Source organism: Pongo pygmaeus, chromosome 10 (genome assembly GCF_028885625.2).
Source record: "Pongo pygmaeus isolate AG05252 chromosome 10, NHGRI_mPonPyg2-v2.0_pri, whole genome shotgun sequence".
Lineage (NCBI taxonomy): Eukaryota > Metazoa > Chordata > Mammalia > Primates > Hominidae > Pongo > Pongo pygmaeus.
The window spans coordinates 77,891,510-77,913,227 of NC_072383.2; the positions used below are offsets into that span (position 1 = coordinate 77,891,510).

General features: G+C 37.3%; 1 protein-coding gene across 5 annotated transcripts in view; it reads right to left on the reverse strand.

Moving 5' to 3' along the window:
• The window catches only part of PPP1R12A (protein phosphatase 1 regulatory subunit 12A), a 168,756-nt gene that overhangs the window by 58,603 nt on the left and 88,435 nt on the right, over positions 1 to 21,718 (reverse strand). For all 5 annotated transcript variants that reach the window (XM_054441789.2, XM_054441791.2, XM_054441788.2 and 2 more), the window contains exons 3-5: positions 18,948 to 19,066; positions 6,155 to 6,314; positions 2,134 to 2,278 (exon numbers count right to left, since the gene is read on the reverse strand). In XM_054441789.2, coding sequence (XP_054297764.1) covers positions 2,134 to 2,278; positions 6,155 to 6,314; positions 18,948 to 19,066 — 424 coding nt within the window. The remainder of the gene's footprint in view (positions 1 to 2,133; positions 2,279 to 6,154; positions 6,315 to 18,947; positions 19,067 to 21,718) is intronic.

A 21,718-nucleotide genomic window follows, 5' to 3' on the forward strand; every position in this document is an offset into this window, starting at 1 on the left:
AGAATAAAAAGAAAAAACAATTTCAGGGTTTTAGGAAAATATACTTGACTTCTCTGATCATGTTCCTGAATCCAAAAAACTTAATTTCACAGGGTCGTTAAAAGAATTGCATTAGGTAATATGTGTAAAAAAGGTTGAAAACCTTTAAATTCTATGTAAATATGAGGCACAATTGTTTCGGGGTTTTTTTGAGCAGGGTCTCTTTCTGTTGCCCACTGCTGCGCAGTGCCACAACCATGACTCACTGCAGCCTTGAACTCCTGGACTCAAGCGATCAGTCTACCTCAGCCTCCCATGTAGCTGAGATTACAGGTGCACACCACAAGGCCTGGCTCACAATTCTTTTAAGATCACATAAAGATCTACTGAAATATCGAATGACAGATAAGGAGTAAATAAAATTTAGAGTGACATAAGGAGCTGCTACTATAGTAATTTTTTAAAAAAGGATACAAGGCAAAATAATTTTACATGCACTCCTTCTCTGATAGCAAAATTATGATAAATTGTATGGCATAGGAATTAGACAATTGTTGGCCAGATGCAAATAAAATAATTTTTCTCATACATACTATATATTGTGTATGTTTCACTAGAATACTGATTCAGTAGGGGAAACACACCATGTTTAAACTTGTAAGTGAAATAATCCTTTTTGGAAACCATTTCAATTAATAAGCTTCTCTCATCTAGTTCTTATCCGGAGGCTACTGTTACTAAATGAACCAATTATCAGCACTGCCCATATGAATGGACATGTGGTAAAAGGTCACTGTTTGGGAGAGAAGAATGCAGACCAGAGTTCAGAGGCTAACATGTATCCGCTAATCTTTTCAGAAAAAAATTTCTGAAGGGGAATTTCTACATGAAAAGAGAGGTAACACGACTTGCGAAGCTAAAATTAGCTGGCCTTTTACTTAAATAGTATCAATATTTATTTGTCTTCTAATGCTGATTACAAAACAACTATTATGATGGAAAACAACGAATTATGAAAGTTTTAACTAAAAATTCAACCCAAAGATTTTTGTATTTGTATATAAGTACAAACCAATCATTCCCCCAAATTTTTTTACTTTCCTTAAGATTTTTACCAATTCCTATGATTTTCATGCCTGCACATTTCTTATATATAGTTTTAAATCAGTTAATGAAAATAAGATATTTAGAACTCTACTCCAAAAACAGCAAAAGAATTAGCCCTATTTTGAATAAAGATGAGATCATTTTATGAATCTCTGCTACATAACCTATGATATTATCCTATAAAATGCAATATATAAGGAACATTCTATGGAAAGGTAATTAAACCCACTAGAGGAGACATGTTTTGAGCTCTCCATGACACTTATTATCTATCAACACAGAGTAGGAAGAGACTAGCAGGAATACTGGTGACTGGCTATTGACTGATAGTGCATCTAAAAAGGAGTAGAGGAAAGAAGTCTAGTTTAACAAGAAACTTGATAACCTGAAACTTCATGATTTTGTGAAAAACGCCTGTATGACATTTTCTCCCTCCCTCCTTCTACATAATTGTGGTATTAAGTATATCATTTACCTCACTCAACTGAACTATTTTCTCATCTACACAACTAGAAGACTAGATGATGTTGCATCTCAATGATCCCCTTTGGCATAAAACTTTATAGTTATATTTACTGTCATCACCTGCTGTAAGACCTCATTATTCATGTCACTTAAAGAATTCTATAAGCAAGCTAAAAGACCATCAGATAAAGAATTAGAAACACACTTCTACATGTGTTCCAACTCAAAGGGGTGGCAGAAAACATTCACGTAGGAATGCAACATTTTCTTAGCTTCTGAATTCCTAAGAACATAGTATCAATGCAAGTATCCAAATCTACTCTACATGTATGGCAATCTGATTACTCAAAGAGTAATACTTCTTTCTTTGCAGTACAAGGCCAGAACCACCTCATACAGTAGCTGAAAAGACTTAAACCATTAATTAGTAAGTCAGTTGGCTGAAAAAATGTTTTATACAGTTAATAAAAATACAATTATATAATGTAATCCTTATAACCTTTTGAGACTATATTTCTAAATATACTTTCTAAAACTATATTTCTAAAAGTTAAAGTATTAAAATACATTTAAAACGCCTACCACTTTGTTGACCATCTCCATATCACACAGATTGTCCACTAAAATTCGACATGCTTCTTCTTTACCCCAATGAGCTGCAGCATGAAGAGGTGTCCAGCCATCATAGTCCTTAATATTAACGTCATAGCCTGCCTGTATTAAAAGTCTAAAGAAATTACAGTGAATTAGACAATCATTAAAATCTAGAAATAAACGATCATGATCAAAAGCTATCTACCATGCAATTTAACTACAATCTTCAATTAATTTCTTTTCAGAATTCACATCCTTCCCCCTCAATGAATTAACTATGGCAAATACAAAGTAATTCTCAGAAAAAACTCAGAAAAAGAGGATCTTGAGTCATTGCCATAATAATGCAGTTTTAATTAATTCCTAATGACTCTAAGTCTTATGGTTTGGTGTGACATTGATTAATTCTTGTTAATATGACTTGTAAGTGAAATTTTCACAGAAAGCCCATAATTTTTCAATGTAAAATCAAAAACTGATGAATCACTTTGTATGTAAAACTGATTTATTGCAGGAACTATCATCTTCAGGTTTCCATATAATATATAATCTCGGGCTAAATGTGTTCTAAGAATATACTGGAATCAAAGAAACTTGTTTTGTAATGTTTCTGTTGCCTTGAAATTAAGGAGCTGAAAATTTTCAAAGGAAAATGACAATCTTTTAAGAACAAAACAAAGCAAGAAACATATTCCAAGGAGTCAGATCTATTTTTCTGAGCAGTAGAAAGCAGATACTCCAATCATCAACAAGCTAAAACAGAAACACATTTTAATACAATGCAAAGAGTTGCATAAATTATGTTAGTATGCCCTTCTAACTACATATTGACAACAACCTTTATTTTATTTAGACATTAAGCTCACAGAGAGCAAGGATGGGTCTATAAACTGCACATAGCATAGCCCCACACAAACAGGTGAACGAACACTAAATACAACTCATGAAATCTAGTTAACCTTTACCTCACTTTCCAAGACGTTGAGCTTGAGAAGGACCTTCTTTTTACCTACAGGAGGTGGTAGTGACAGCTAATGTATAATCCCCCTTTATTTATTTAAGAACAAATCTGGTATTTCCTAACAATATGTAATACAGCTGTTTCTAATCCTGCCTCTGTAACGGAACCATCTGAAGGGCTTGTTTTTTAAAAATAGATTCCCCAGCTCACCCCAGTACTACTCAATCAGCATATGGAGAGATGGGCCCTGCTGATCTATATTCTTAATAAGTCCCCCATATGATTTTCATATCATTGCCTGTCACCTGCCTGCAGACCAACATTTAAGAGCCATTATCTAAAGAAAAGCTGAAAGATATAAGTCCAAAGAAATATCTCCACTGACATATATTATCAGAAACCTTATTAATAGAGGCAGAAACAATACTGGAATATAAGAGAAAAATGCTGTTCCCCATTAGGAAATATGAACTATAATAATGTTAAATATGCTGAGCAACATTTTTAAGTACTTAGAAGTCTGTGTGGAGAGAAAAAAGAGGTAAATTTTTTCAACATTAAAAAAAGACAGTATCTATATTCAAGGAGCTTTTACTGGAAATGAAACAACAACCAACTCTCAAGGATAGGTTCTGTGAATAGACATGCAATGGGAGTACAAAACTGAAAAGCATCAAAATCAAATTGAAAGGAGTTGTGTGTGTTTGGGAGGGAGAGAAAATGTGAAGAAAGTTACATTTGAAACAGATCTTTTCTATTGATTTTTATTTCATATATGTTTTAATTAACTTTCATAAGTAATATGTTCACAAAGTTAAAAAAAGAATGAAAGGATACATAGGGACATCACTCTCTCACTGCTGACCCTTAGCCAAGTAGTTTGCCCTACCTCAAAATAACCATACCATTAATTTTTATTGGATCCTTACACAACGATTTCATGCATATATAAGCAAATACAATTTTAATTTTTTTTACAATAAATACAAATGATACATACTTGGATCCTTGATTTTGACATTTCATAATATATCCTAGTGTTCTTTCTATAACAGTATGCAAGGAGATTTCTCATTCTTGTTTTAATTGTTGCAGAATATGCCAGTGAAAGCGTACACCATAATTTATTAAACCATTCTCTTATTCCTATTATAAACAATGCTGCTAGCACGTATCTTACTTCCTATGTGAGTGGGAGTATCTGTAAAAAAACAAATTCCTAGAGGTAGAATCAGGGAACTAAAGAATAACTGTTACTTTGATTGAATTTGCTCAATTATCATTTCTACTAGTAAGAGTGCCTTTTCCTACACCCTGTCAACGGGATGTCAAATGTTTTGATCTTTGCCACTTGACAGATATAAAAGTGTAACTCGTTGTAGCTTTTTTGCACTTAATTATGAAGTTGAGCATTTTTTTTCATATGCTTAAGGGCCTTTAACTGATTCAAAGGATAGAGCAGAATTTGCCTCCAAGTTGAAGAGATGGTGAATAAAAGCATCTAGACAGAAACAAGGGAAGGCATTAAGACATCATGACAGAACTTCAATAGATATATGTAACTGGCACAATTCATACTTTAGGGGCAATGGTGGTAGCTTAGCTTAAAAGGGAAGACAGTGGCCAGATAATGAAGAATCTATGTGCTAAGTTGAGGAGTTTAAAATTTATCCTGATGCCCACTAAGAACTAATAAAGGATTTTGGGAGCTTGGATAACCTAATTACAAAGATCATTTGGAAGCCATCCAGAAACCTATTTTGCAATATAACCCAGTACTCATATACATATTTACAGAAACAAGTGCTTTAAGAAACAATTCTTACCTTTATGTAATACTCTTTAATACTTTCTATTCTCAAAAAAAAAAAATGCTGTTGGCAATTCACAAAAGTTTTGGATTAGAGAGAAACAGGTGGACAAGAAAACTAATAAAAAGGCAACACTGCCATACTATTCTTAGGAAAAAGGCCTAAATTACTGAAGTTGAATAGAGATTGAAAAGAGGAGACTGGGCGGTGATGGCTCAAGTCTGTAATCCCAACACTTTGGGAGGCTGAGGCAGGCAGATCACTTGAGCCCAGGAGTTCAAGACCAGCCTGGGAAACATGGTGAAACCTTGTCTCTACAAAAAATATGAAAATTAAGTGGGCGTAGTGGCACATGCTTGTAGTCCCGGCTACTAGAGAGGCTGAGGTGGGAGGACTGCCTGAGCCTCTGTCACCCAACAGGAGGAAACCTGGGAAAGGTGACTCATATATTCTTTACTGCTTTTACTAATGAGTGGGAATAAGAAAGATTGATATTAGAAGCTCCAGTGAATTAGAAGCAATATATTAATAAAAGGTGCAGTAGATTTTGCTAAGTGCTGGTCTTACTTCCTTTCACATACATATAAGAATAATTTTATATATTGAATAATACACAGAAAAATTTTCTTCATATAGTTGCCAACATTTGCATTGCAGAAGTAAAAATATTACTGCAACATAAAGAAGCTTTGTTCCAAGCAAATTTGCTAAACAATATACAGCCCTGTAGAGTCAAAGTTGCTTATGGCTTAATATTTTATAGTGTGCTAATAGTACTAAGTTCCAGTGTTCATGTAGTAAAAAAGAAAACTGTATTTAAGATAAGTTACATGTAAATAAATATTCTGCAGGAATCAAGCTCTCAAAATTGATGGTATGTTCACAGGACATTGCTCTTAGACTCACGAACCAGTTATCAATCTGGAACCTCAAAATGACTCTCTGTAGTGATTTATTAGGCCAAAAGGTAACACAGAATAGGTGACTGACACTTAAATTCAACTTACTGGAAAATCACAACTGATTAAAAAAATACTAATAATTAGAGAGTTGAAAGAATTTTAGAACAAAAGTAATCATATTCAAAGTAGTTTTTCTCTTTCTTCCTGAAAACAGGCATTAAAGAACTCTTTTATGTTGCTTCAAAATAACGTTTGCGGGTATTTTAAGAAAAGGAACAATGAATAAAGAAGACAAACTAAAATAGAAAAACAACTCTGTAAAAAACAATACTTACTTTAAAACTTCCGTATAGCCTTTAGCAGCTGCAACGTGAAGTGCTGTACCTCCAGATTTTGCATGCCGGACATCATTTATATGACCACTATTTAGCCACTGCCTGGCATCTCTAAGCATGATACGTTCTTCTTCCTTTCGAGCTGCTTCTATATCAACCCCTGATAAAATAAAAATAATTGTTTTTATTTTTGCTTAAAAATTGTTCTATGTTGGGAAATAAAACTATCCAAAACATGTCAAGTTTAAATAAAATTAGAAGTGAAAGTATGTCTTTTTAAAATGGGCTGCTTCTAACAAGTTGGTTAAACTAAAAAATGTGGGGATATTGTAGACATTGTATTAACTTTCTCTACTTATTACTTGGTTTTTGCTTCACAATACTATTTTGATCTTATTTTTCCTTCCTGATTACTCTTCTTGTTTTTTAAAAATTTGAACATTTCCTAAGGTATAAGCATCCTTTGGGCTAGATTTTTTTTTTTAACAATTATAATGAATAAGTCTCAAATTTCTATCTACTGTTTTGATCTGTTCTATGAAATCTAGCCTAGCAGGTACAAATGTTTACTGAATGCTTCAACTTGGAGGTCCTGTCTTCATCTAAAATATATCATACCTTAAAATAGATTATTTCTCTAGCAAACTCCCTTCATTTCCTTTTCCAACATAGTACATTCTTCATACCATTAAAGTTATTTTCATAATTTTAGTAAGTTATATAAATGTTCATTCATTTAAAAGCACTTACTCTAAGCACTACCCTAGGTTGAGGTGATAAAAGTGGAAAGAGGCCAGGCGAGGTGGCTCACACCTATAATCCCAGCTACTTGGGAGGCTGACGTGGAAGGATCGCTTGATCCAGGAGGTCAAGGCTGCAGCGAGCCATGATCATGCCACTGCATTCCAGCCTGGGTGAGAGCAACACCCTGTCTCAAAAAACAAATAAAAAAAGGGAAGAATACAAAAATGAATAGGACCCTCTAATTCCTACCTTCAAAGAGCTCAACACTTTGGAAAAAAAACTAAAGAAAGATACTCTTGAAATTCCTGAATGATTTCATGTGGTCTTATGGCTTTGACTACTTGCTATTTAATAAACAGCACACACCACAATGCATTTACAATCTGCCTTACTCCACAAGTCTATGAGCCTTTTTATCTTTTATCCCCACTGTCTGGTAGAATACCTGATACAAAGCAAAGGGAGATCAGAGCCAGGTGCGTTGGCTCACACTTGTAATCCCAGCACTTTGAGAGGGTGAGATGGGCAGATCATTTGAGGTCAGCAGTTCAAGACCAGCCTGGCCAACATGGTGAAACCCCGTCTCTACTAAAAATACAAAAAAAAAAAAAAAAAAATTAGCCGGGCATAGTGGCAGGTGCCTGTAGTCCCAGCTACTTGGGAGGCTGAGTCAGGAGAACTACTTAAGCCCAGGAGATGGAGGATGCAGTGAGCCAAGATCACGCCACTGCACTCCAGCCTGGGCAACGGAGTGAGACTTTGCCTCAGAGAAAAGGAAAAAAAAAAAAAAGCAAAGTACAGAGAGATCAGTAAATGTTCACTAAATGAACAATGAATGAACAAATATAAAACAAGAACACACATACACACACATTTCCTCAGCTAAGATTCTCCTATAATCCATATCCATGTATACAACTGTTTGGTCAAGATTTTTCATTCATCCATCCATACATTTAATATATACTGAGCACCTACTATTTTGCCAGGTACATCATTAGATGCTACAGGTATAGATGTGAACTTATTATATGGCAGAAGATGATTCATTTGTGAAGAAAAATAAAGCAAGGAAAGGAAACAGAAAGGGTAATGAGAAGGGGTGTTATTTTATATAGGTTGGTAAAAAATAGCTTCTTTGATGACATTACAACAAGAAATAAAGTGAGTGACAGCCATACTACTGGGAGAACATTCCAGGCAGAGGGAAGTACCGGTAGGCTCTAAAGTGGGAGCCTGCTAGGAATGTTCTGTTTAGAAGGACAGGGTCCCTACAGAGTAGTAAGGACAATGAGCGTGGTGACACGATCTGACTTAAGAGGATCACTTAGGATGAAAAGTTGAGTAGATATTGAGATACCCACTTGGAGGCTACTGCAATAATCTAGGCAAGCAATTATGGTAACTTGAACAAGGGTGGTAGCAGTGCAGACAGTAAAGTGGTTGAATTCTGGGTTTTTCAAGGCTTACCAAGAGAATTTGCTGTTAGTTTGGATACAGAAGAAAAAGAGAGGTCGAGAATCAGTCAGAGGTTTTCAGTCTGAGCAACTGAAAAAAATTAAAGCTTCAATTTCGGAAATGTGAAGTGTAAGATGCCTAACAAATATCTAGTCAGAGATATCAAGTAATCAGTGGGATATCTAAGCCTGTAGGAGAGAGAACTAGGGAAATAATAAAATAATATGCCATGGGCATCTCAAACTCAATGATAAAATCTTAACCAACTTTTTCCCCAACCATTCTATTTGCTGCCTGTCTTGTTTTCCTACACTAAGTGCCCTCACTTACCTAGCAACCTGAAAGTCATCTGAATTTCTCCCTTTACCTTATTCTCACCCCATCTGTGATTGTTAATTGTGTCAACTTAACTGGATTGAGAGATGCCTAGATGGCTGGTGAGGCACTGTCCCTGGGTGCAGTTGAGGGTGTTTCCAGAGACTGACATGGGAGTCAGTGGCCTAGGAGAGGAAGACCCATCCTCGATGTGCACAGGCACAATCCGATCACCTGGGAGAAATGGGCTGAAAAAGGAGGATTTGCTCTTTCTGCTTGATCTCTCCCTTCAGGAGAAGGATACCTTTTTTTCCTTCTGCTTTTGGATATCAGACTACAGGTTCTTCAACTTTTGGACTCTGGGACTTGCACCAGTGGCTCCTTGGGGGGCTGTCAGGCCTGACAGGGACTGCAGCGTCAGTTTCCCAGCTTCTAGGGCTTTGAATTTGGACTGAGACACACTACTGGCTTTGAGCCAGCCAGATTACCAGCTTCTCTGGTTCTTCATTTTGCAGGTGACCTATTGTGGGACTTTGCAGTGATTCTGTGTCAGTTGCTCCTAATAAATCCCCTTCCATATATCCTACAGGTTCTGTCTCTATGGAGAAGCCTGACTAATACACCATCCTATTAGTTACCAGATTTGGAGTTGCCACTTCTAGACTGTCTTCTAAATGGCCCCTATCACTATCCTAGTTCATAGCTTATGTCTCACACTTTGACTACTACTACCAGCCCTTAACTCATTCAGTCTTTAGTCCCTTCTAATTCATCCCTCAATCTACTGCTGGACTGGAAAAAATAAAATATGATGTCATTTCTTTATATAAAATTTGTCAATGGCTGCTTCTGTAAGACAAAGCTCAAGCTCTTTAGTATACAAGACAAAGCCTTTTATGACTTGGTCTCAGTGCATTTTTAACTTCATCTATAGTCTTTCTCCCTTACCATCATCTAGTGTTCTAACCATCTAGACCTCCACATAGGTCCCCAAGTACATCATGGTCTCTGCTGTCATGCCAGCTACTATCCTCTACCTGAACTGTATCTTTATTTTGCCTGCTTATTAGCACATTACCATTTTTTCCAAGACAACTAAACTGCTCATTACTCAACTGAAGCTCAGCTTTTAAAAAGCAGACAATAATTCAGAAATATTTTTAAAACTCCAAGATTACACATGTATAGAGAAAGTCATCTTCAAACTAGAGATTATAATATCTCATTACTGCATTTGAAGGAAACTTGCAACAAGATTTTCCAAATAGACCTTATGAAAACAATAAATTGTATAAACTATATATGTAATGAACACAACCTATTATAATTTTTATAAAAATCAAATGCTACCATTTCTATAGTAAAGCAGTTTTACTTGTATCAAAAATTTCCCACCAAAAGATAATCAGCCCATTTTATTTAAGATATGCCTAATGTTAATAACCTTTCTATTAAGTGATTTATCTTAGATTTGCTTTTCTAATGTTACTCTCTTACTGTCTTTTAAAACAGGTAGCTTTTTATTATTTTTATTCCTCCTTTCATTACAATCTTAAACATTCTGATTTTTATTGTCTTTTACTATTCTGTTTCCTTTGAACTTCAAGTTAAAAAAAAACCTACTTCTTTTATATTTATCTAATTTCATGCCATCTTTATCTAATGACAAAGCAATTACCCTCTTTAGCTTTCAAATCGTGCTCACATCTGATTCATATATAAAAAGAATCCAAGTGTAAAGTTAACGTGAAGGGCAATTCCTTATGTTTAAGAAAATTAAATTAGAAAAGAAAAACCTTTCTTTTGTTCTTGAATTTTTAAAATACTACCAATTAGAGTATGTAGACCGTGCTTAGCTCATCAAGAACTTGAAGAAAAAACAAATCTAATTGTACTATGTATTAGGAGACTTGCTTTCTAATTTCAGTGCTTTGACTAACTAGCCAGTGATCCTGAGAAAGCCATAGCTTCTTTGGATATTAGTAAGATAGGTTAAGAAAACAGATACTGAACCGAGACTGGCTGGATTTGAATCTCTGATCCACCACTTACTAGCTGTACTACCTCAGGGTAGACAATCTATGCTATGCTCTGGTTTCATTTGTAAGATGGGAGTGATGACAATATCTATCCCATATGGTTGTTCTGAAAACTAAATTAATTAATACATATAAAGTGTTTAGATCAGGGATAAACACTAAGGTGTTAATTATCATTATCAGTTTGAAGTCTATGATTCTGCTTCTCTTTTCTTGATTTCTGTTTTAAAAGAAAAAAAATCTTATAATGCATTTAACTGGTCCTTAACCACCTACTACAACTGCAAGGTTTTTAAACAATGAAAATAGTATATAATAAAACTAAATTGGGTATAACAAAGTGATTAGACTAACATCTGTCGCTACGATTTAAGAGCAGTAAATATTAGATTAAAATATAACCAAATCTCTTAGATTAAAATAAATAAAATTAGATTGGAATTTAGTCAGCAACAGATTCAAAAATTAATGTGTCCCTAGATGAATAAAGAAAATAATTACTTTCTTTATTACTACTTTCCAAGGCAATTTACTTAAGCATAACTAGTTACTGATCAAATGTATTAGAATAAGAAAAGCCAAAAGAATGTTTAAAAAACTTAAAACAATAATTTTCATACCTAGATAATTTGAGAAATGTTACCACTACTAATGATATGGTTTGGTTGTGTTCTCACCCAAATCTCATCTTGAATTGTAGTTCCCATAATCCCTACATGTGGTGGGTAGGACCCAGTGGGAGGTAACTAAATCATGGGGATGGTTACCCCCATGCTACTGTTCTTGTGATAGTGAGTGAGTTCTCACAAGATCTTATGGTTTAAGGGGCTTTTTCCTCTTTGTTCGGCACGTCTCTCTCCAGCCGCCATGTGAAGAACGACGTGTTTGCTTCTCCTTCCACTATGATTGTGCTTCCCCTTCCACTATGATTGTAGGTTTCCTGAGGACCCCCAGCCATGTGGAACTGTGAGTCAAACCTCTTTCCTTTATAAATTGCCCACTCTCAGGTACTTTTTCATAGCAGCATGAGAATGGACTAATACAGTAATTTGGTATCGGGTAGTGGGGCACAGTTGTAAAGATACCCAAAAAATGTGGAAGCAATTTTGAAAGTGGTTAACAGGCAGAGGCTGGAACAGTTTAGAGGGCTCAGAGGAAGACAGGAAGATGTAGGAAAGTTTGGAACTTCCTAGAGACTTACTGAATGGCTTTGACCAAAATGCTGATAGTGATATGGACAATGAAGTCCAGGCTGAGTTGGTCACAGATGGAGATGAGAAACTTGTTGGGAACAGAAGCAAAGGTCACTCTTGTTATGCTTTGGCAAAGAGACCAGTGGCATTCTGCCCCTGCCGTAGAGATCTGTGGAACTCTGAACTTGAGGGAGGTAATTTAGGGTATCTGATGAAAGAAATTTCTAAGCAGCAAAGTGTTCAAAAGGAAGCAGAGCATAAAAGTATGAAAAATTTGCAGCCTGATAATGTGAAAGAAAACCCAATTTTCTGGGGAGAAATTAAAGCTGGCTGCAGAAATTTGCATAAGTAACGAGTAACCAAATGTTACTCGCCAAGACAAGGGGAAAAGGTCCCCAGGGCATGTCAAAGACTTTCAAGGCAGCCCTTCCCATCACAGGCCTGGAGGCCTGGGAGGGAAAAATGGTTTCATGGGCCAGGTCCAGGGCCCCCTTGCTGTGTGCAGCCTTGGGATTTGGTGCCCTGTGTCCCAGCTACTCCAGCCCTGGCTAAAAGGGGCCAATGTACAGCTCAGGCCATCGCTTCAGAGGATGCAAGCCCCAAGCCTTTGTGGCTTCCATGTGGTGTTGGGACTATGGGTGTGCAGAAGTCAAGAACTGAGGTTTGGGAACCTCTGCCTAGATTTCAGAGGATGTATGGAAAGGCCTGGATGTCCAGGCAGAAGTCTGCTGCAGAGGTAGAGCCCTCATGGAGAACTTCTGCTAGGGCAGTGTGGAAGGGAAATGTGAGGTCAGAGACCCCACACAGAATCCCCACTGGGGTACTGCCTAGTGCAGCCATGAGAAGAGGGCCACCGTCTTCCAGACCCCAGAATGACAGATCCACTGACAGCTTGCACTGTGTGCCTAGAAAAGCCAGAGACACTCAACGCTGGCCCATGAAAGAAGCCAGGAGTGGGGCTGTACCCTGCAAAGCTACAGGGGCGGAGCTGTCCAAGGCTGTGGGAGCCCACCTCTTACATCAGCATGACCTGGATGTGAGACATGAAGTCAAAGGAGCTCATTTTGGAACTTTAATGTTTAATAACAGCCCTACTGGATTTCAGACTTGCATGGGGCTTATAGCCTCTTTGTTTTGGCCAATTTCTCCCATCTGGAACAGGTATATTTACCCAATGCCTGTACCCCCACTGTGTCTAGGAAGTAATTAACTTGCTTTCGATTTTACAGGCTCACAGGCAGAAGGGACTTACCTTGCCTCAGATGAGACTTTGGACTTGGACTTTTGGGTTAATGTTGGAATGAGTTAAGACGCTGGGGGACTGTTGGGAAGGTATGATTGTGTTTTGAAATGTGAGGATATGAGATTTGGAAGGGGCCAGGAGTGGGATGATATGATTTGGCTGTGTTCCCACCCAAATCTCATCTTGAACTGTAGTTTCCACAATCCCCACAAGTCATGGGAGGGACTCCGTATGAGGTTACTGAATCATGGGGGCAGTTACCCCCAGTGCTGCTGTTCTTGTGATAGTGAGTGAGTTCCCATGAGATCTGATGGTTTTAAAAGGGACTTTGCTTGGCACTTCTCTCTCCTGCCACCATGTGAAGAAGGATATGTTTGCTTTCCCATCTGTCATGACTGCATGATTGTAAGTTTCCTGATGTGTTTGCTTTCTCTTCTGTCATGACTGCACGACTGTAAGTATCCTGAGGCCTCCCCAGCCCTGTGGAACTATAAGTCAATTAAACCTCTTTCCTTTACAAATTACCCAGTCTTGGGTATTTCTTCACAGCATCATGAGAATGGACTAATACAACTAGAGATATATAAGAGACATTTTAAATAAAATGCAGTATGGTACAGTGGTACAGAATGTGGGCTCAAGATATCTGTCATACTGTTTAGGACAGACCTATAGCACTACCACTTCCTACCTGTATGATCTTGGGTAAATCACTAAGCCTCAATTTTCTCATCTGGAAATGGGGTAACAGTAGTATAAACCTCATAGAATTGCTATGAGGGTGAAATGAAGAAATGCATGTGAAGCTCTTGGCTCAATGCCTGGCATATAATAAGCATTTAATAACAGTTAGCTATTGTCATTACTACTATTATCAGTGTTAGCACTTAGCTTTTCATCTCCAGGATCATCTCATCTACTAGTTCCCAGAATTCCCCCTCCTTATGGTTCTCCTAGATTTACTTTTCACATCTTTACATATCCTAAGTTCTAACAATGCACCAACCACTGTCATCTAGATGTCCTTTAGTACTACAAAACCAATATATACTCATGTAGTCCCTCAGTCTGGTACTGTCTCATCTCACACTTTCCTACATGAACTCATCTTATCATCACTTCTTCAACTGGAAACTTTAGTGAGTTAGCCTTAATTCTTCCTTCATATCTGCATTCAATTCTTTACCAAACTGTTCTAATTTTACTTCAACATTTCCTCAAGACAGCCTTGTTCTTCATTTCAAATGTAACAGGTTTTGGCTCTTATCATCTTTCACCTGGACTAATTTGAGAATCTTCTTCAAGGAATGCGTGTCACCATATATCCTACATTCTATTTCATCCTCCAAGTTGCCATCAGCTTTATACTAAAAACCAAATCCAATCAAATTAATTTATTGCTTGGAGATATTTGTTGCATCTATCCAATGCCTACAAAAATAGATATCCTTCACTATCTGGCTCTGACCTATCTTTTCAGGCCTCATCTCCTACAAATCCCACTCTGACTTTGCGTCTCAATTCCAGTCCCAATGAATGTGTCTGTCTTCCAGTCCACATATGCTATGTATGTCTCCAATTCCTATTTAAAAAAAAAAAAAAAAGGAGAGAGACAAGGTCTCACTCTGTTGTCCAGGCTGGAGTGCAGTGATGCAATCGTAGCTCACAGTAACCTTGTACTCCTGGCCTCGAGCAAGCCTCTCATCTCAGCCCCCCAAAGCAATGGAATTATAGGCATGAGCCACTGTGCTTGGCCTTCCAACTCCTTTTCTTTGCACATTTTGATACCCCGCCATTTCTGTCCACCAGTTCCCTTCTTTGCCAAGCCAACTCCCTCTAAATGTCATCACTCTGAAACCTTTCCTCACTACAGCTTTTTCTATTCTCTCACAACATTCTGTTCCTATATATTTTAATACATAGCACACTGTATTGTGAAGCTCTCTTCGTTTGACACTTCTGCTAGACTGTGAAATCCTTAAGAAGGATTGTCTTGCTTTTTTTATTGTTAACACCCAGCACATAGAACATTTGCTGGCACATTAATCCGTACTAAATGAATCATTAAAACTAAAATCAGCCCTGCTTACAGTTACGCTAACAATTTCCCTTATACAGAAGGAAACCAAATGCAAGAAATTTTCAGTACAACTCCATGCCTTTTCTAGTTCATAACAATTGCTAATATCAGATAAAAAATATGAGACTTAAACGTTTACTTTAAAGAATTACCATTGTTTGACAGGAAACTGTTATCTGAGCTATCTGAGCACTCATCACAGCAAAATGGGCAGGGAAGTTCTTCTTGCTAGGTTGTGATGCTTTATACCTATTCTTTAGTTTACTCAACTCTAGAAGATCCCATGACTCTAAAACACTAGTCTAGAACATGGCTGTTGAAAGCTCTTCTGTGTGCTTATTCAAGCTCCAGTTTATAACCACTTTTCTATTGCATTTCTTGTTTTTCTTAGGCTCTAGTTATCTTCAATCACTTTTTATAACACCTCAATTCTATTTCAGGTATTCATTTTCTCAGTTTTCATGGTCAAGATAGTTTTTTTTTAAAACAAACCCACAGTTGGCTAGATGCGGTCACTCATGCCTGTAATATCAGAACTTTGGGAGGCCAAGATAGGTGGACTGCTTGAGTTCAGGAGTCCAAGATCAGCCCGACCAACACAGTAAAACCCCATCTCTACTTAAAATACAAAAATGAGCCAGGTGAGGTGGCATGCGCCTACAGTCCCAGCTCCTCAAGAGGCTAAGGTGGGAGGATCGCTTGGGTCTGGGAGGTTGAGGCTGTAGTGAGCCATGATTGTGTCACTGCACTCCAGTCTGTCTCAAAACAAACAAAAACAAAACAAAACAAACCCACAGTCATTAGTTTTCCTAATCCCAAGGAATAAAAATCTCCTTTCATGGAATTTATTTACCTTCTATTCCTTTCTAATCCTTAGTTTCTATTTTCTGATGAAGCACATTTCAGCAGGAGTCAGCCCTCTACATCAATATTTCATATCATTCCTCTATAATTTGACCTCAGTAAAACACAGCTCTAATAATACCTGTTTGATCACTGCCTAATGGACTATAACAAAAATCACATGTGGCATTTTGTGTGTGTGTGTGTGTGTGTGTGTGTGTGTGTGTGTGAGTCCTGCCCAAAGGTACTGCAGAAGTAATCATACATACATACATTAATTTTTAATTGTAGTAAAATAAACACAAAAATAAAATTTACCATCTTAACTTTTTTTTGTTTTCAGAAAGGGTCTCACTGTGTCACCCAGGCTGGAGCACAGTGATGTGATCAGATCACTGCAGCCTGGAACACCTGGGCTAAAGGGATCCTCCCCTCTTAGCTGGGATTACAGGTCTTAACTATTTTTAAGTGTACAGTTCTTAAGTACATTCACATTGTTGTGTAACACATCTACATAGCTTTTTTCATCTTGCAAAAGAAAAACTCTGCCATTAAACAACAACTCCCTTTTCTCCCCTCCTTCCAGCCCCTGGCAGCCATCATTCTATTTTCTCTATGAATTCGACTATTCTAGGTATCTCATATATGTAGAATCATTTATTTTTGGTTTTTTTTGATCACTGGCTTATGTCACTTACCATAAAGTCCTCCAGGCTGTAGCATATGTTTGATTTCCTTCCTTAAGGCTGAATAATATTTCACTGTATATATATTCCACATTTTATTTATTCATCCATCAATGGACACTTGGTTTGCTTTCATCTTTTGGCTAATATGAATAATTTGTACACCCATGTTTGTACAAATTATTCAATTTCAAAGAGTTGAGTTGTTTTAAATTCTTTTGGGTAGGCTGGGAGTGCTGGCTCATGCCTGTAATCCCAGCACTTTGGGAGGCCCAGACAGGAGGATCACCAGAGGTCAGGAGGTGGAGACCAGCCTGGCCAACACGGTAAAACCCCATCTCTACCAAAAATACAAAAATATTAGCCAGGCACGGTGGCACGCACCTGTAATCCCAGCTACTCGGGAGGCTGAGGCAAGGAGAATCACTTGAACCTGAGAGGCAGAGGTTGCAGTGAACCCAGACTGCAGAGGTTGCAGCAAACCCAGATTGCGCCACTGCACTCCAGCCTGGGTGACAGAGCAAGACTCTGTCTCAAAAAACAAAACAAAACAAAATTATATATATATATGGTAAATTTCTAGAAGAGGAGTTGCTGGATCTTTTTTTTTTTTTTTTAGACGGAGTCTCACTCTGTTGCCTAGGCTGGAGTGCAGTGGTGCAATCTCAGCTCACTGTGACCTCCGCCTCACGGGTTCAAGCAATTCTCCTGCCTCAGCCTTCTGAGTAGCTGGGATTACAGGCGCCTGCCACCACGCCCGGCTAATTTTTGTATTTTTAGTAGAGACAGGGTTTCACCATGTTGGTCAGGCTGGTCTCAAGCTCCTGACCTCGTGATCCGCCCGCCTTGGCCTCCCGAAGTGCTGGGATTACAGGCATGAGCCACTGCTCCCAGCCTGGATCATATTTTATATATACATACATATATATACATACACACAGCTTTATTAAGATATAATTCACAGCATTTACATAGCATTTAAAGTGTAGAATTCAAATGGGTTTTTTTAAGTAAATGTGAGGAGTGGTGTAACCACCATCACAATCAACTTTAGAATACTCATCACTCTTGAGTAATGAAACTCTGTGCCCATTAGCAATCACTCTTATCTATAAATGAACACCTCCCAAATTTACATATCCATTTTGTAACTGCAGACTCGCATATTCAAGTTTGGATATCTAACACGCAAAACAAATTTAACATGCCTGAAAATGAAGCCCTAATATTTCCCTATAAAACCTACTCTTCTTACAATCTTCACATCTCAAATAGGAACTTCATCCATCCATTTGTTCAAACCAAAAATCTTAGAATCTTCTTTTTTTCACATCTTCTAGCTAATGACTCAATAATCCTCTTGGCCAAACCTTCAAAATATATCCATAATCCAATCTCTTCTCATCACTTCATCTACTACCAGTCAAAAATAAATCACCTTATTTTGTCTGGATTATGGCAATTATTTCCTAACCCTTCTCCTATTCTGTCCTTGTCTTCCTACAATCTATTTTCAACACAAGAGCCAGAGAGATCCTTTCTAAAAGTATATCAAATCATGTCAATCCTCTGCCTCAATCCCTCCATTGGCTTCCTATTTCACTCAGGTTAAAAGCCAAAGTCTTCCCAATGGCTCACCACGCCTTATGTGATATGACCTCCTGCTACTTCTGTGACCTCATCTCCTTCCTGCCTCTTCCTCTGCTCTGCCTCTCGCTGCTTCTCTGCATATACAAGACACCCTCCCATTCTTGTATTCATTGCTCCCCTTGTCTGGAATGCTCTTTTCCCAGATCAACATGACTCATTCCCTCATTGTATTCACATCTCAGCTTAAATGACCCCTTATCAGTGAGCCTTCTTGACCACACTATTTAACTTTGCAATGTGCCACTTACCCTGTGCACTTTCTATCCCCTTTGCCTGCTTTATTTTGCTCCAAAACTTTTACTTCCACATAATTTTATGCCTGATCCTGCTGCTTCTAACATTTCTTTTAACTTTAAAAATACTTAAAAGATAGAGTGGAGAATATTTTAGAAAACAGAAACATACTGTACTATTGTTTTGCAAGCTGAATTCATTTTTTTCATGAAATTATGATTGTCCTTCAATGTCAACAAATATTTCTGCAGGAAAAGTATCATATTCTTTCTAAAACATTTTTCCATTTAGGTTGCTTTTTATTTTACCTTGCCGATTAACTTCATTTTGAAGTAGCTCTTCCATTGCCTCCTCCTCCGCAATATCTAAAGGTGTATCTCCTTCACTGTTGACAGCCCCTACATGTGCTCCTTGACCAATCAAAAACCTGTAAAACCAAAGGGAAAACAGTTAAGCAAAAGATATTATCATTGAAATAAAACTAAATGCATAACCAATGAGGAAAGTTCCTATATAAAGCAGCAATGAAGGGCAGTATACACATTATTTAAATTTGAAAAAACTATCAGGCCAGGCGCAGTGGCTCACGCCTGTAATCCCAGCACTTTGGGAGGCCAAGACGGGCGGATCACGAGGTCAGATCAAGACCATCCTAACACGGTGAAACCCTGTCTCTACTAAAAATACAAAAAATTAGCCGGGCGTGGTGGTGGGCGCCTGTAGTCCCAGCTACTCAGGAGGCTGAGGCAGGAGAATGGCGAGAACCCGGGAGGTGGAGCTTGCAGTGAGCTGAGATCAAGCCAAAAAAACAAAAAAAACAAAAAACAAAACTATCTAGAGCATGTTTCTTTTTTAAATTTATATTTCCTAATTTTTCTATAATGTACATACGTTGCTTTACCAATATAAAAATTTTAATTTTTAATAATAATTAGAAAGTATTTCATTAAAATGCTAATTTTTAATAATAATTAGAAAGTCTCATAGGATCCACCTCCACTGAGACTTCTCATTATCTCCATATGGACTGGTTTCTTTACTGGTCTCTGTGCTCCCAATCTCATCCCACAAGCAAGAGTTCTTAAGCTGGGGTTCAGGGGTAAAATTCAGAAGGTTCATAAAAAATTCAATTAACACAGATACATTAAATTATTGCTTATCATTATTTTAAAATTAGAGTAGTTATTAAACCCACCACTAAGTCTTTTTATTTAATATTTTACTAAAGAAGCAGACAGATAATTATACTACAAATATATTTTTTAAATATTTTGATGAGTGCACTCCAATATAATTGGCTTCTGCGTACTCTGTATTTTATTTTAAGCATCCAAAACACAATTCTAAGAAAGTATCTATGGGCTTCATCAAACCTGCCAAAGGCATTCAGATACAAAAAGGTTATTAATCTCTTTAATCATGTCAACAGCACATTTCCCAGAGTCATCTACTGAACGATGTAACTAACCATCTATTACCCAAGTCGATTTCTTCTTTCTCTCTTTTTGTTTTTTTTGAGACAGAGTCTCGTTTTGTCACCCAGGCTGGAGTGCAGCGGTGTGATCTCTGCTCACTGCAAGCTCCGCTTCCCGGGTTCATGCCATTCTCCTGCCTCAGCCTCCCCAGTAGCTGGGACTACAGGCGCCCACCACCACGCGTGGATCTTTTTTTTTTTTTTTTTTTTTTTTTTTTGTATTCTTAGTAGAGACGAGGTTTCACCGTGGTCTCAATCTCCTGACCTTGTGATCCGCCTGCCTCGGCCTCCCAAAGTGCTGGGATTACAGGAGTGAGCCACCACACCCAGCCTACCCAAGTCAATTTCTAACTTAAAAAATTTTTGGATGGCTCTACCATGCTAGGAGAAAAGATCATGTACAGCCCTCACTGATCTGGCCTTGTCTTCTTTTTCAGCCTCCTCCTTCTTCCGGCATCACACTTTAGGCGCCAACAATATAGAACTACTTGTAGTTCTAAATTAAACCATTTTATTTGGGTATCCCTGGTTTTATTTTTCCATATATAAAGAATGGGTCTTTTTCTTCATGTTCCTAACCAATTTAGCTCCTTCATATTTAGACTATATAAAAATATTCTAATTATAAAATAGTTTTTTTAAAAAAGTACACGTCCACAGAGGGAAAAAAGAACTCCTTTATTCCTCTCCTACTATTATGTTCCCTCCCCCAGAGATAAACACTATCAACAGTAGGGCAAAAATCTTTCCAGTACCTCTGCCATAAATTTTTATGTGTGTAAACATATATACACCATCACTTTTGGGGTTCTTTTCGTAAAGCACAAATTAATGAGATTATTCTAAATGAAGTATAATGTAACTCTTCCCTTCTAACACCTGAAAAATATTCCATAGTATGTCTGGTTCATACCTTCATTTAATATTATTCTCTTAATAGATGTGCACTTAAATAGACAGTTGAAATCAACAATTTAAAATTTTCCCAACATCATGAAGATAAAACATGTTGTCATTGCTTTAATTTATATTTCCTGATTACACATGAGACTGAAAATATTTAGATATATTTACTGGCATTTGTATTTCTCCTTTTGTGAACTGCTTATGTACATTCTTTGCTGGTATTTCAAACGTATTCATTAATTCAACCAATATTTATGGAGTGTCTAGGATGCATCTGGCACTATGTTACATACAAGGAATATAAAGGTAAACAAAAAGAAACACAGAACTTCCCTTCAAAAAGTTTATAGTCTAGTAAGACAGTCAGATTAAATACACAAATAAATGTAAAGCTGTGGTAGGTCCTGTAACAGAATTAAAAAGAATATTTCCTCATATACTACAAATAAATAAATGAGTCTAAAGCAGAAAGGTAAGATATAGTGGAGTCTTGCTGTGCTATGCGCTGAGAGAATATGTAATTATTCTCCTAGGCAAAATTCCAAACAATTAGGAATATTTACATAAAAATACATCTATTCTGCTTGGGTATCACAAATCATTCAAAGGATACAAAGATTGAGAATAAAAGGAATATTTCAGACTAGCTGCAGCTTGAAGTACAGGAAGTAGAGTTTCAAGGAAATACCAGGTCAAAGC